The sequence below is a fragment of the Oncorhynchus kisutch genome, linkage group LG11, assembly GCF_002021735.2.
Source record: "Oncorhynchus kisutch isolate 150728-3 linkage group LG11, Okis_V2, whole genome shotgun sequence".
NCBI classification, from domain to species: Eukaryota; Metazoa; Chordata; class Actinopteri; order Salmoniformes; family Salmonidae; genus Oncorhynchus; species Oncorhynchus kisutch.
In genome coordinates, this window is record NC_034184.2 from 34,020,227 (window position 1) to 34,037,252 (window position 17,026).

The following is a 17,026-nucleotide window of genomic DNA, read 5'->3' on the forward strand; positions in this document are numbered from 1 at the left end:
CTTATGACATGATTCAACCGTTGTGCTGTAGAATTTCTGAATTTTGTCTCTTGTATAATACATTCTGTACATTAGTCAATACTGGATTAAGCATACATTTTAATTAACTATCATTTCGTTAGTTTTGTTCCAATACTCCATCTTGTGCCTTTTAGGTCTTGGTACCAGTAGTTTATATTTTTTTCTAAGAGACTGTCAGTTGGATAGGATCTCTGCAAGGTTTAGTATATCTTATCTATCATTTGAGTATCGTTTTCTGGCTCAAATAGAATTCCCCCAACATTGCTCTGAAATCCGAAAGATTTTAAATCGAAATGTAGTGATCTAAAACTTGCATGTATTTGAAAATATCTACATTGGTCAGTCCAAAATTGCTTTTTAATTCTGTCATGGAAATAATTGTATTTCCTATTACCAAGTAATTTACAGTTTCTATGCCTTTAGTTTTCCATGTGGGACAATTTATCTGTGAATTTTTAAAAGCTATCCAAGGATTGTTCCATAGGGGTGTGTTTTTAGGGAGTGGTATTGATTCTTGCAGAATCCGTTACATTTTCTAACATATTTTTACCATGTTCTTTGCTCCATCATTTGAAAACAGACCTCCCCATTTTCAGACAGATATTTTCATCTCAGTCTCATGAAACCGCTCACATGTGCAGTGCGCTTTTGACTACAGTGTTTTACTGTTAACTGCATTATGCAACGAACATCAGCAAGTAGTCTACTGCCTTGTGCACATTGCTGCTCCTATAATGTGAACAAATAATAGTTGATCAACATTTTAAGCTAAATGTTCTGCTCTGTTGCATCAGCCTCATTGCTTTTTTAAAATGTTTTTGATGTAGTCTAGGCTACATGAATATTGATGTATCCTCCCACAACTGTCCCAGAGTTTGTTTGGAATACGCCATTTCTTTCTCGCACAAAACGACAAGCTGAACAATAGAATAGGTACACTTTTCTACTACGGGGGATAGTAGAGGGGACATAGTGATGTTGCTGTTCATTACTCGTCTTGTTGGCTGAGGAAAAGTACATGTGGACAGTTATTCTAACATCTTCAAACGCACAACAGAAGTCGTCGTTGCATCCTTGACTTGCATGTTCCGTTAAGATGAATTACCATCATCTAAATGTGATCTGTCATTTTGAGCACAGTGGGTGGACGCCCTTATCAGGTTACGCACCCAATGGATACATTTCTCAAATGTCCAGTAAATTAAAATGCTGCCGGTCAAATGTCCGGTGCCACAGTTTTCTAATGGAAACCCCGATGTGGCGATTGCATATGCAATGCCACGAAGAGGGCAAACACCTACAGTAGAAGGGGGACCCGGGTGAGGATGCCAACCTCTACCCTCTGCAGTCAGTACAGAATGTGACATACTTTTCACTCCTCCCTGCATCCTCACTGTTTGTGTGTGTGGTGTGTGTCTGAGCCATCGTTCTTGGCTTGGGCTGCCATGAACACGTGAAACAAATGGAGATCAGATCAGTTTGTGTTGCTACTAAGGGCCAGAGAGACAGGAGACTCGCCAGAAGTGACAGCGCATGCAGTAGCCCTATAAACCCAGTGGCCTGCTGGGTGGTTACATACTGTGGCTGCCGATCTCCCAGGTCCCCGCTGGGCTACAATGGCACCAGAGACAGCCTTGATCCAGCTGTGCATCTCCTCTGGACTGTCAGCCTGCAAAGAAAGAGGAGACGGGGGAGGATGAGAGAGGGGGGTGGAGGAAGGGAGTGGGGATAAGGGGCAAATAGTAAAGTGGGTGAGGGAAAGAAATATACCGAAGGGGTAAAATTCTTGACATTAATCTACACCAGAGACGGGCAACTGGCTGCCAGCCTGTGGATCAATTTCCCCAAAATATATTTCAAAACATTATTGGGGTTCTCAATTTACGGTTGAGTTACAATAGTAGAATACACAAGGTGCGATTTTGAAATGTAGTTGTGCATCAGCAGTTTTTTTTTGTGTTATGTCAGTCACAGGTTTACATTTATTGTCTCCCTCCAAGTCTTGTCCTGGAGGGAGAACTGAGCGATATTCCCTTCGATAGGCCTTCTGCTAAATCAAAATTACCTATAAAATTACCCAAAAAATTCATGAAAACTAAAATGAGCTTTTTGATCTTAATTTGAAGTTAGGCATTAGGGTTAGCAGTGTGGTTAAGGGTAGGTTTAAAATCAGACTATATGACTTTGTGGCTGTGCCAGCTAGTGACCAGTGCAGAGCTGCTTTCAGAACACGATTCATTATCACTCAATTAGCCCATGTCAGCAATGTTTTTGGGGGGGATTGGAAAATTAGTCTGGCTAGCTATCTAAACTTGTCGTAATCATGGTTGAATTACTGACCGGTGGGGCCCCAATGATTTTAAATCACTCTCACTCAGATATTATAGTAACATGGCAGAGGGCAGGGCAAAATGTATAGAATTGCAGGAAATTAGCCTAAAAATGCAAACATTTCTCTGCACCCTATGTCAAAATGTGTAGAATTGCAGGAAATGAGCTGTAAAACTGCGAATTGTCCCCCAAGGTGAAATCGGGGAGGGAACTGTGGACCTGTCGCTGTACGTGATATCTCAGACAGCACTGGACCGATTCTGATGAAATTTGGGTAAATTATGCGTCTTACCATAGAGCGCCAGCATTTACAAAAATACACTGATTGGCCCAAGGCAGGAGCTATCGTAATTAACTGAAATGTATTAGGTCACACGTGATATCTCAATTTGCCCAAAGGGGGACGACCATAGACCCTCTGGTAATTTAATAGAATCTATGTCATAAACCCTCCAAGTTCCAGAATGGGGTGAAAATGGCAGACATATTAGTCAGGGAGAATATCAAACCAGTCTAACTGGAATGAATGGCTGTAGAGGCAAAATCCTGATTTTATTTATGCAGGAGATATCAGAAATTGCGTAATATAATTTGTCAACCTAAAACATTGTCGTATACTCATAAATACAGTTTGTACTGGTTTTACACATTTTCTGTATAAATAGCCTTTAAAATATATGTAAACAGACCATACATCTCAATTTTTGTATGATAAAATATCAGTACATGTTGTTGTATTTACAACTTGTCTATGTCCTATCATCGACTGAATTCAGCCAGTGTATGGTTGTGGGTCCCCCGGGTGGTACGCCAGCGGCCACTCCAGCCCCTCATCATTAGTTCAGATTTTTTGTGGCCCCACCAAATTTGCCCATCCCTGATTTAGACATTATGTAATAGTGTGTTGGTAAAAAGATGTTGGGTCTCTTCTCACCTGGATGTAAAAAGTCCTAGAAGTGGTGACGACCTCAAAGAGATTATCCCTCATCATGATGTCACTGGAAATACAAATCCAACAGTGATCAAAATCAAAGTTGGCTACATGCCAAATGTAGGTAGATGTAGAGGCTATGTTCTACCATGACAATGTTGAGAGTTGTGTAGTACCTCTGTTTGCACTCCTGAACTTTGTGGACCTCCTTCAATGGAATCATTCTCAGAGGCTCCTTCTCCTGAAGAGAGAGGGGGAGCGGTTCAAGAAAATGAAAAATAACATTTTAAAAGAGCCCAAAATGTATAACATACTGCTATAACGTGTGCTATGACACTTGCTCCACAGTCTTTAGGAACCATCTTTGTTGAGTAAAACCAACTTTCAAGACCTTATTGATACAGTATATTTGGAAGACAAGGGAGAAAGACTGTCCACACCAAATAGACACATGCTGGTGCAAAATATAGGCAAGCATGGAAGTGCTTTGTGGAGTGTGTGTGTGTGTGTGTGTGTGTGTGTGTGTGTGTGTGTGTGCGTGTGGTAGGGCACAGAGACAGGGGCATGCTAGGACATGTGTAGCAATGGCACAAGATTCCAAGGACTTGAGGTGGAGCGTGTCAGGACAAGAGGACAAACCCAGTGTGAGTGTGTGAGTGCGTGTAATAAGTCATTCCGGTATTCTTTCCAGTGTTAATGAAAATTGCTTACCAGATCTGATTTGAAGTAACTCATGGTGTTATCCTCCAGTAAGAAATATCTTCTTTTCCAATTTCTCATCTGGGGGAAAAAAATTGCAATTTACTTCCTCATACTCATGGCCTCATACTTTAACCTAAAGTACCCCAAACTCAGAGCCTCTCACTGTACCACACCATAGTCCATTACACACACCACAGCTCCCTGCTTCACACAGTATCCAGACTTGATGACCGCCCGGTCCTGGGTCGGCCTGCCCAGGAAGTATGGCAGCTGGCTGTACGACCTCCGCAGCAACTCACGCTCCGAACCCTCCTGGCCCTCTCCCCCTTCCTGCTGTTGGAGGGAAATACACCAAAGGTGATTTACATCCACAACATCTCAGTTAAATTTACAACTTATAAGAGGCTGACTAGGTAAGGCAATATCTAGTGAGGCCGAGTTATGGGGGTAGACATAAGTCATTATGTCTAAAGAAGGACCCTAAAGGACTGTAGATGCTCAAACTATCAACTGCAACTCTATTGACATGCAACTAGCTAGGGTTAGGGATAGGTAGGGCGGCTAGCCTTGGCTACCTGCGTCTGGGTGATGATGGGAACTCCCCCAATGATGTCAGTCCTGTAGGAGACCTGCTTCTTGGGTCCCAGGATGTCCAGAAGAGCTTTCTGGTTCTCCACATTCTGTTGGGCATTACATGACTTTGGCACCTGCAAGAGAAAACAGTGTGACAAACATTCATAACATGTACAGTAGACCTCGATTCTGTGACTGTTTCTGTGTATGTTGGTTAATCACTTCTGCAGACATCCTCTCCTGTTTCTAGCCCTTTTTGAGGTTGGAGAGATTCCAAGATTAGAGTGGGAGTACTGCACAGCTCCCCCAAATCAAGGGCAAAAAGGTCTACCAAAAATACACCATCCTGAGTCACTCTCTGACTCACACACACAAGTGAAATCTTGAGTTCTTACTCACTTTAACAGGAAATATTCAGTCATGAACAGGAAATCATTGTTTTCTAAAGAGGACTAGGCTGGGTCTTCAGGTCCTTAGTAATAGAAGACAGTGCAGAATTGAGTGAGACTCACAGTGATTTTGGTGGCCTTGTTGAGAGCATTCACCCATTCCACCAGGTCCTGCTGATCATTGGCCTGGAGGAAGAATTTCCTCATGCCAGCATTGATGACTGAGAAATAGGAAGGGAAAGGCCAAGAAAGAGAAGACAATAGTGAGTGACCCAACTCAAAAGTTGACAACATAAAACACTGTAGCTTAATTAGAGCTTGGTTGAGAGGGAAGAAAGAGGATTGTCTGCTGTTACGAATAAGACGAGGCATAGCAGGAGCATTGGGTCCATTTTATGAGAGTGGAAAATGGCATCAAAGCCATCAGCAGCCCTACCCATCCCCTTTGTAATGACCATTCATCTCCAATGTTAACAAAAAAGGGCTGGAGGCATCACAAATCACACACGCACTTGTCAATCACAAAGGGTTTTTAGGTCAATTCCTGATTCCGGCACAGAGAGCACTCCTGTCTCCATATATCGTTATCTCTTAATCATTTAATCCCCAACTTCCTCTACTTTTCGCCTTCTCCCCTTCTGATCAATGTGTTAAATTACATTATAGCCGAGCCTACCAGACGGGCATGCGCGGACCAACAGGCAATAGTCTTCACCAATATTTTCAACCTCTCCCTGACCGAGTCTGTAATACCTACAAGTTTCAAGCAGACCACCATAGTTCATGTGCCCAAGAAAGCTAAGTTAACCTGCCTAAATGACTACTGCCCGTAGCACTCATGCCGGTAGCCATGAAATGCTTTAAAAAGCTGGTCATCAACACCATCATCCCGGAAACCCTAGACCCACTCCAATTCACATACCGCCCCAACAGATGACACAATCTCAATCAAGACCCCAGTAATAAAGACCTCCCTCCACTCCCAGTTTGTAAGGGTAGGCAACAACACCTCTGCCATGCTGATCATCAACACGGGGGCCCCTCAGGGGTGAGTGCTTAGTCCCCTCCTGTACTCCATGTACACCCATGACTGCATGGCCAAGCACAACTTAAACACCATCATCACTAAGTCTCTCTCTCAGCGTGATTCATCACTCCAGAGAACAAGTTTCTATTGCTCCAGAGAGCTTTACACCACTACAGCCGACGCTTGGAATTGCACATGATGATTTTAGGCTTGTGTGAAGCTGCTTGGCCATAGAAACCCATTTTATGTTTGTCTATGGAGAATGCATGGCTGGTTGCTCAATTTTATACACGTCAGCAACAGGTGTGGCTGAAAGAGCCGAATTCACTAATTTGAAGGGGTGTTCACATACTTTTGAATATATAGTGTATGACAATCTGGATACCGCCCAAGCCTAGATAAAATGACAAATTAATTTAAATATTGTTTGGGATGATTTACCCACAGATTACCCATTATATTGACCAGATACCGCTCTAACATTGAAAATACATTTATTCAAAAATGGAAAACAGTCGGGCGGAGGCAAGATCAGGTGGGCCAATGAGGGCTACACGCTTGTGAACAAAAGGCACAATTCTGATAGTGTTTCTTCTCAAAGTTAAATCAGTACACTCATAACAACCTAAGCATTATAAAATATCTATACAATCAAATAAGCCACACGTAGCAAATAAGCCATAAAATGTTTTATCCAAATTCGACACTCATTGACCGTCAATACAAAAACAGCACCTGCTGGAGAAGACAGATTTTGGGCTCTTATTATCCCTCTAACTTCGCCGCCTTCTCTCCGTTTTAACCTATTTTCTTCCAACAGGAAATCCGGTTGACTGCCTCCAATCTTTCAAATGTGCCTGAAGGTATCCTGTATTAGTGTACCAAGCTTGATACTTGCATCATAAAAAGGAACAATTATTTCATCTGCAGGACTAGAGATAACATGACTGACAAGGTGTTAATGGCCCGCAAGTGGTTTTGGAACAGCCTGCGACAGTTTAATAATGTAAAATGCGACCCACCAACAGAGATGCATCCAGACCAGCGCGCAATAGAAGGAAAAAAACGTTATGCCGGTAATATGGGTGACAACTTTTGAGACAAGTGGCTCTCTGTAGTAATGGTGCAACCACCATGGTCACGAATCTGTGCTCTAGGGCACTGAGAAACAGCGGTACAGCGAAGCCTAATCATTACAAAGGTTATCTGGCACAGCAAAATATTTGATAATAAAATGGTTGCACTTTAGAGTCCTTCTCACAAGTCATGTCCACACAAGTCCCACAGTGATAGAAACTGAAAGGAGAGAGAACATCACCATTGATTGAACATTAATGCTGTGGAATAAATGAGTGATTCAATGAGTGGGAGAGAATCAGTAACAGGCAGACATGGCATGGGCATTTTGTTAAACATACTGAGACAAGTAGACCATGGAATAAAATAAGATTAGGCAATTAATCTAAATGTGCTAAAATGGTATCTGACAGGGGTGTGTATGCCATGTTACCACAAACAATTTACCCCACTTTAAGCTGTACCAACACAGTCTGGCTGAAGAGGTGTGTACCAAAGGTGGTGGGGGTTATCAATAGAAGTGAATAACAAGCTGGGAGAGGTCGTCTAAGATCTGACTCACAGCTGCAATCACACACAAAAAACGTGTGTGGTTGAGTCACACAGCAGCATCAGAGCCACGACTAGGCTTAGGCGGTATCCAGATTGTCATACCAACCTTGTGCCACCAAGATATTCGGAAATACCGAAACTCAACACAGGTGCACTATTTTCAAACCCCACTGATCCACTGACCTATTTTAAGGACATATATGCCAGCTTATAAAGCTATACAAATAATAAAAAAATGTTATATGCCGTTTCATGTACAAAACAAACATTGGGGATTCTCTCTCTCAAGTGAAGCTTGATTTTGGAAGAAGCTAACCCCTTCGCTAGACAGTCAACTAGCTACTAAATGATCAAACCAAAAATGCACAATTGCAAAGCATTTAGCACATTTCAGACTTAACTTAATGTTAAAAAATATTTATCTGGCAAACATTTAGTTGTGAATTCCATACTGTAACTAAAATCACCTGGCGTGTACTGCACAACAGTGAGTGACTCACAAGGCTCTCTCGTCGTTGTGTGCTTTTAAAACAAACATCACCTAACTGGGGACTACTGGTAAGCTTCAAATTGAAAATGTATCTCCTAACGTATTGCACAAGAGGACTGCAGGTATTTACATAAAACCAGTTAAATGTAAATCTGCGTAACCCCCAAAAGTTGTTTATAATGAGATGGCCATAAACAATAACTAGTAATGCTGCATACTCAAATAAAAAAAGGTTCAAATCTCATCTTTCTGTGAAAAAGAAAATGTTAAACTGCTGAGGAGTAGTCACTTTTGAGGACACAAGTTCAAGTATAATATGAAATATTTTATGATGCATATCCTATTCAACAAAACTGTATGAACAAGGCTTGAACGGACTTGTATGCTTTATAAATATAGTGTCATCAAATTATAAAATTATTATTATTATTATACTTCCTTATAACTGCAAAATACATATTTGTATGTTAAGTGTTAAAGAAACATTGAAAATGTTCTCTCTTGATCAAAACGTCTGCCCCCATCGCTGTGAACGGCTCACAGAGCTCTAGCTTGGCTTCCTGAACTTGCTAGGAACTCACCTTTCATCCCATTAATATTGACCTAAAAGTGTATGTGTATATATATGTGTATATATATATATATGTGTATATATATATATATATATATATATATATATATATATATATATATATATATATATATATATATATATATATATATATATATGTGTATATATATATATATATGTGTATATATATATATATATGTATATATATATATATATATATATATATATGTGTATATATATATATATATGTGTATATATATATATATATATGTATATATATATATATGTATATATATATGTATATATATATATATATATATATATATATGTGTATATATATATATATATATATATATATATATATATATATATATATTATTATTATTTTTATTTTTTTGTAATCTGATTTATTTTAGATGAATGGCTATAAATCAATCTCTGAATATGCTAGTGATGAAACCACTCTCTCCTACTGCATTACATTGTAAGGATTGCACGCATGTGCTTTGTCAGTGGGGAGTTCAGCCAAGAGTTGATGGAAAGTCGGAAGAGCGAATTAAATGGTACGAGGGACATCCCAGATACAAGTGGTTTCAGATCTCACATCCTACGTCACACGGGATAAAAAAAAATGTTACACTACTGTGTCTGTTGGGAACCAGGGCTATCGCTCAATTTATAAGCAAAGATGTCGGTCAGAACCGGTACCAGAACAGCGCAAGTCCCCCAAACGTGGGATTTCACATTTAAGAGGTTAGAAAGTAGTTACAAATATTCAAATGTTTTTAAAAAAACTTCAAAAATAAATAGTTAACGGTATTGACATTATTGGAAAAAAATATTTAAAAAAATAAACATACAGTGGCTATTTCCAAATATGCCGCCATAAGGTATACCCCCCAAGTCTAAAAGCCAATTTATGCAGAGAGAGGTGCGACGCACAGAGGGTGCGACGCAACTGCGGAACCTCTGCAGGCTTGTGAAGGCCAAATCAAGCTCCGTACTTCATGGCTGTGCACCTCCCAAATGTTTTAGCAATGCGGAGGGCTCTGTATAGCTGCACACTGACATGATTGGTTGACGGTAGGTGGGGCTGTACGTCCTGTATAAACACAAACTCACATCTGTGACAACAGCTCTGCACCACAAAGCACTAGTAGTATGAATGCCCTGACTTCTACGGAGGCCACATCGCAGTAAATGCTGTACAGCCAATGCAGATGCCGGAATGACCATAAAATCGTCTTTAAATGCTGACACACACACACACACACCTGAACCAGATAAACCAAGAGGGCAAGAAGGGACCTTATACAGTAAGTACCCTGGTCAGCTGCTACCCTGCATACCTCTGTTGAACCTAAGCAGGGATGTCCTTAGCATGCCAAGGGGAAAGCATGCAGAGGTGAGAGAAGGGCAAGTATGCATTCCTCCCTCAGGTTCAAGTTAATCTAAACACTCTAGCCTTGTGTACATAGTGGCATCTGTCAGGGCAGACAGATGGTCGTTGTCAATCCTGAAAAGATATGAATGTATTGCTGGACAGAAACATGGACTCAGCTACCCCCATATGTATTCATCATTTGGCCAATTCAGCTTAACACAACTGGGGAAAAAGAGCCCATGGCCAAATAAACTTTATTTCATTTTTTATTATTTCACCTTTATTTAACCAGGTAGGCTAGTTGAGAACAAGTTCTCATGTGCAACTGTGACCTGGCCAAGATAAAGCAAAGCAGTTTTGACACATACAAAACAGAGTTACACATGGAATAAACAAACATACAGTCAATAATACAGTAGAAAGTATATATACAGTATGTGCAAATGAGGTAAGATAAGAGAGGTAAGGCAATAAATAGGCCATGGTGGCGAAGTTAATACAATATAGCAATTAAACACTGGAATGGTAGATGTGCAGAAGATGAATACGCAAGTAGAGATACTGGGGTGCAAAGGAGCAAGATAAATAAATCTAGAACTAAGTTTACAGAATCTGTGGCTATGGGTTATAAATACTGAAGAGGTCATAAAAAGCCCGGCCAAGTTGCAAACATTTCCATATGAATTGAGCAGAGGAAAGAGAATAGTTATTCTCAAAACAATCTTACCAAAGCAAAACTCCGCCTTTGGTCTTTGCTTAGTGGCGTCGCTGACCTACGAGGCAAGAGAAGTACAAAAACCACAATTAACGACTGCTCACAGTGAACGTACACAGAGAATTTTTAAAACCTGCTCTTTCCATGAGAGTGACCAGGTGAATGCTATGATTCCTTACTGATGTTAAATCCACTTCAAATCAGTGTAGATGAGGGGAAGAAGCCAGGTTAAAGAAATATTAAATACCAGGCACATTGGTTTGTGTCTGGGGGGGGGGGGGGGGGGGCTTCAACTCAATATTAGGAAGATGTTCTTAATGTTTGGTTTACTCAGTGTATATTAATATCCCTTTTTTCAACAAGCACCTATCGAGACTGTATAAAATCAATGATGTGCAAATTCATGGGTAAATCTCTTACCTTGGAGATGTATGTGAGTTTGAGTGAGCCAACACAGTCCGCACCAATGGGCAGGTTCTATTTGGGAAATAGTTAGGTGAGGAACTATTATACAGCATTGAATACTGTAAATTGTTATAAACCCTGATGCAAACCATGACCTTATATGTGGGGTGCTCTCATATTATGCATTTGGGGTATTCTAAATAAGAGACAGTGGGTTACGAGGGAACTTCAACAAAAAATGAGAACAAAAGTGGATTTAAGCTACATTGTTCGGTTATTAAGATTCTGATTGAACTTAGATTCTCTCTCTATTAAATGAACATGGAGGAATTATTCACTCTCCGCAAAAGGCATGAATAACTTATAGCACACTCGCTAAGTCTGTAAAGATTGTAGCGCTGGCACAGGGAGGAGGAGCTTCATTTCCAAAAGTTCCAAATACACAGGGGGGTGTCACCAAAGTCGTGTTTTATTCATTAGGTATGTCATAGTTATTTTTCAAAGATGCATTATGATGCATTACAAGCGCAAAACATTTGAACAAAAACAACAATTTTGACATTAAGCGGGGCCATTTCGCATAACAATTATGCGTAAAAATATCATGGCTATATACAGGGAGTAACAGTACTGAGTCAATGTGCTGGGGTAATTGAGGTAGCTACACAATATATTCAAAAGTATGTGGACACCACTTCAAATTAGTGGATTTGGCTATTTGTGTATAAAAAAGTGACTACACAGTCTTTCAATCCCCATCAACAAACAAGGGCTCAGTGACATTCAACACGGCACCATCATAGGATGACACCAACTAGTCAGTTTGTAAATTTTTTTGCCCTGCTAGAGCTGCACCTGTAAGTGCTGTTATTGTGAATTGGAAAGTCTAGGAGCAACAACGGCTCAGCCGCAAAAAGGTAGGCCACACAAACTCACAAAACAGGACCACCAAGTGCTAAAGCGCGTAAAATTTATGTCCTCGGATGCAACACTCGCTACCGAGTTCCAAACTGCCTCTGGAAGCAACATCAGCACATTAACTGTTTGTCAGGTGCTTCATGAAAAGGATTTCCATGGCTGAGCACAAGCCTAAGATCACCACGTGCAATGCCAGGCGTCGGCTGGAGTGGTGTAAAGCTCGCCGCCATTGGACTCTGGAGCAGTGCCAGGAGACCGCTACCTGCCCGAATTCATAGTGCCAGTTGTAAAGTTCAGTGGAGGAGGAATAATGGTCTGGGGCTGTTTTTCATGGTTCGGGCTAGGCCCCTTAGTTCCAGTGAAGAGAAATCTTGACGCTACAGCATAAAATGACATTCTAGACTCCTCCATGCTTCCAACATTGTGGCAATAGTTTGGGGAAGGCCCTTTCCTGTTTCAGCATGACAACACCGCGTGAGGTCCACACAGAAAAGGTTTGTCGAGATGAACTGGCCTGCACAGAACCCTGACCTTGCTTCCAGACAAACTAAACACCTTCTTTGCCCGCTATGGAGATGATATAGTGCCACAGACGAAGCCCACTACCAAGGACTGAGAGCTGTCCTTCTCCGTGGCCGACGCGAGTAAAACCCCCACAAGCTGCCAGCCTAGACTGCATCCCAAGCCGAGTCCACAGAAAATGCGCAGACCAGCTGGCTGGTGTGTATACGGACATATTCAATGTCCCCACATGCTTCAAGATGGCCACCATTGTTCCTGTACCCAAGAATGCAAAGGTAACTAATCGCCCCATAGAACTCACTTCTGTCATCATGAAGTGCTTTGAGAGACTAGTCAAGGATCACATCACCTCCACCTTACCTGTCACCCTAGACCCTCTTCAATTGGCTAACCACCCCAATAGGTCCACAGACGATGCAATCGCCATCACACTGCACAATCCCATCTGGACATGAGAAATACCTATATAAGCATGCTGTTCATTATTAAGCTTGAGGCCCTGTGTCTCAACCCCACCCTGTGTAATTGGGTCATGGACTTCCTGACAGGCCACCTCCAGGTGGTGAAGGTAGGAAACAACATCTCCACCCTGCTGATCCTCAACACTGGGGCCCCAAAAGTGTGCGTGCTTAGCCCCCTCCTGTACTCCCTGTTCACTCATGATTGCGTGGCCATGCACGCCTCCGACTTAATCATCAAGTTTGCAGAAGACAACAGTAGTAGGCTTGATTACCAACAATGACGAGACAGCCTACAGGGAGGTGGTGAGGGCTCTCGGAGTATGGTGTCAGGAAAATAACCTCTCACTCAACATCAACAAAACAAAGGAGATGATCGTGGACTTCAGGAAACAGCAGATGTTAGAATTGTTCTTCGACTTGGACAGAGTATTTTGTGTATACCGTTGACAACAAAAAAAATACAATTCAATCCATTTCAATCCCACTTTGTAACAACAAAATGTGGAAAAGGCAAGGGGTGTGAATGCTTTCTGAAGGCACTGTACGTATTGTATGGTCACTGTGGGGACAACGTTGTTGATGCACTTATTAAGTCTTAAAAGTCTAAGCTGACATTTGGAATTGTTTTAAGGTCAAACCATGGATAATTTGGATATTTGATTATGAATTTAAGGATCAATTTAGGTATTTAAAAAATTGTTAAATTATTTGATCAAATATTGAATTTGGCCTTTACTACTATAGTAAACTGAGCAAAAAAAGTAACGTCCTCGCACTGTCAACTGCGTTTATTTTCATCAAACTTAACATGTGTAAATATTTGTATGAACATGACAAGATTCAACAACAGACATAAACTGAACAAGTTCCACAGACATGTGACTAACAAAAATGGAATAGTGTGTCCCTGAACAAAGGGGGGGGGGGTCAAAATCAAAAGTCAGTCAGTATCTGGTGTAGCCACCAGCTGCATTAAGTACTGCAGTGCATATCCTCCTCGTGGACTACACCAGATTTTCCAGTTCTTGCTGTGAGATGTTACCCCACTCTTCCACCAAGGCACCTGCAAGTTCCCGGACATTTCTGGGGGTGGCCCAAGCCCTCACCCTCCTATCCAACAGGTCCCAAACGTGCTCAATGGGATTAAGATCCAGGCTCTTCTCTGGCCATGGCAGAAGACTGACATTCCTGTCTTGCAGGAAATCACGCACAGAACAAGCAGTAAGGCTGCTTGTCTTTTCAGCACCATGGTGTGAATCCTTACCACTGCTACACCTGGCTATCAGCGGAACCTTGTCTGGCAGCGAAACAGTTAATTCAGCCTCATTTACTGCCTTTTAAAAAAAACATAGCTGATCAGAATTCAGAACATGGGCCGTTCTTACAGTATTCTCCTGTACACAAAGTCAGTACCATAGGATAAATAAAGGGGGCATATAATTGAAGTTCTTACAACATGTGCACCACCAAGTCAAAACAGTAGGCTAAGTTATGAGGGGGAAAGGGACCAAATTACTGGGTTGAGGCACATGGGCTATTAACAGCTTAATACACAGCATACACTTAGTAATACTGTCTTTGCTACAGTATACATATCTCGCTGGCATATTACATAATTTATGCATCAGCATACAAGACATTTTTGGACTCATTTTTGGATTTTTGGTGCTCACTTGAACAAGGTGGCGCGGCAGTCATTCTTGTTGTCAAATTTTGTCATCAAACTTTGTCAAAGTCTGGCGTTCTCTGGATTTATGGTGCTTTCAAGACAACTGGGAACTCAGAAAAAAAAACGAGGTCGAATCATGATGTCAATGATCTTCAGCTCTAGAAAGAGGCCCGAGTTCCCCACTTGGAATTCCAAGTAGGATGACCATTCAAAACGTATTTCCCCAGTCAGAGCTAGTCTTTTCCCCCCAGAACTCTGTTGTCTTGAACTCACTGAAATCTGAGATTTCCCAGTTCTAAGTTTCCATTTGTTTTGAGCGCGGTAGAAGTCATGCTTGATTGGCCATACTGTCAATGTATTCAACCTTTTCTGGTCCATGGTGTTGCATGTTTATCCTTTTAAGCTTGGAAAAAATCCAGACTTGGACCACATACCCTCTCCCCGTATAGCAGGCTAGTAATTGCTTTGCAACATTTGCAGTTAGCCACCGATTCTTTCCAAACCAATCATTTTTTTATTTGCGATTTCCAACTCGTATCGATGAGCACCGATACGTTATATCTTCAATTTCTCTTCATATGACAAAGATTGAAAAATATTTGCCAGTAGATTGTCGACTTGATTCATGATGATGCCTGCTTGTCTAGCTGCCTAGCTAAGCTTTTGAAAGTATGATGTTGACATGATCAGTCCAATCAAAGCTACGGTAGATATAACGTGATTTGATGTCATTTTATCTGTGGCCAATGACCTTGAGCCTTCTTGGATGGACACTTCTAATATAAATCTATGGCAGCACCCAAGGGGCTTGAACTTTCTACCTCTCCCTGTAGATTTTGCGCTGAGTGTCCCCAAGAGTGACAGAACACTGAGCCATTTCCAGCACAACTAGAGAACATAAGAAAAGCCCTACGCTGTGTATTTTCTGCTGACTGCCCCACCACAACAGAAAGCACTGAGCAAGGCTGAAACACCTCCATTTTGGAGCTGCCTTAAGAAAGAAAATAAGAGACCATAGTTGTCTTTGGCCTTATTAACTTGTATGTGGCGCTATTAACTTTGACATTGTTTGCAAACTGATATGTGACATGTATTAACACCAAAAATAACATGCAAAAACAGGAAACAAAAAATATATTTGTTTTAGCTAAACAGGTGTGGCTGAAAACAGGTGGCTCTGCCCCACCTGCCCTGAATGGCGGGTCGCAACTGCTTACTAGTAATACATGTATTGTTTTTGAAACATTACAAAGCACGCTCATCTGTTTTTTGTTTTTGGTGTAATAATGGCACAAACATGTTTGCTGGTAAACCATCTGTGGCTGGTAGATTTGTAAACAAAAAAGTTAGTGTCAGGCCCTGAAGTGATCTATTTTGTTATCAAAGCTCTAGTTTTGAAATAGAATATGGTCTGAGAAGAACAATATTGGCAGGCGAGGCATATAGCCAATATACTGTGATAATGTATTAGGCCTGCCTACTGCACAAAGCACATTCCTACAGAACTATTATTTTTTTTTTTTTTATGCATTTAGTCTGTGAAAGTGATCTTTACTCACAAAAAGTTTGGTGACCACCGCTCTAGGGGTTTAAAGAAGGCAATGAGTGATGTGTTAAACTCCTCAATGTTATCAGATGAATCAAGGAACATATTCCAGTCTGTGCTGGTCCTGTAGCTTAGCATCTGCTTCATTGGACCACTTCCTTCTTAAAAGGAGTATAAGGGGTGGGGTTTAAAGGGTGTGTGTCTATCACCAGATCTCAACCCAATTGAACACTTATGTGGGGCCATATAAAATCTGCAAAATGGAAAACACGGACGGAATCACGGAATCGAGAGAATAATATGTAATTCAACAATATTAAAACATTTATTTAACTTAACAAATAAAAATAAAGTTTATAATAAGACATGAACAGAATGCATCAGTGACTTGGATTTCCTGCAACATTTTGAAGTGGCAACGAGTCCCCCTCTGTGTATGTACGGTGTGCACAGCTACCACTGTGTAGCCGTTAGCGATGATGCTAATGAAAAATCTTCTGGTAGATGGAAAGGCTTTCCCAAAAACAGTTCAATGTTAACTACAAAGTAGCATATGCTTACCTGGCAGAATAAAATCATGATTATTTGCCTCAACTCTACCATCATGTGCACTACAAAAACAGCATTAACCAACAGCCTCTTGCTATGTGCGTACTGGAATTAATGAGCACATAAAAAAATAGGCATAGAAAAACTCAATTGGATGTTCTATTAAAAAAAACGTGTGATTTTGCAAGAAAAA

General features: G+C 41.0%; 1 protein-coding gene across 20 annotated transcripts in view; it reads right to left on the reverse strand.

Moving 5' to 3' along the window:
- Positions 1 to 17,026, reverse strand: part of LOC109899744 (pleckstrin homology domain-containing family A member 1) — a 36,246-nt gene that overhangs the window by 5,890 nt on the left and 13,330 nt on the right. For 10 of the 20 annotated variants that reach the window (XM_031835664.1, XM_031835666.1, XM_020495240.2 and 7 more), the window contains 9 exons: positions 11,184 to 11,240; positions 10,776 to 10,821; positions 5,071 to 5,168; positions 4,561 to 4,692; positions 4,178 to 4,318; positions 3,995 to 4,063; positions 3,460 to 3,524; positions 3,287 to 3,350; positions 1,601 to 1,690 (listed from right to left, as the gene is read on the reverse strand). In XM_031835664.1, the coding sequence (XP_031691524.1) occupies positions 1,601 to 1,690; positions 3,287 to 3,350; positions 3,460 to 3,524; positions 3,995 to 4,063; positions 4,178 to 4,318; positions 4,561 to 4,692; positions 5,071 to 5,168; positions 10,776 to 10,821; positions 11,184 to 11,240 (762 nt within the window). Of the gene's footprint in view, positions 1 to 1,600; positions 1,691 to 3,286; positions 3,351 to 3,459; positions 3,525 to 3,994; positions 4,064 to 4,153; positions 4,319 to 4,560; positions 4,693 to 5,070; positions 5,169 to 10,775; positions 10,822 to 11,183; positions 11,241 to 17,026 lie in introns of all 20 variants that reach the window. The other 10 variants (XM_020495230.2, XM_020495229.2, XM_020495234.2 and 7 more) reach the window with 2 other exon arrangements.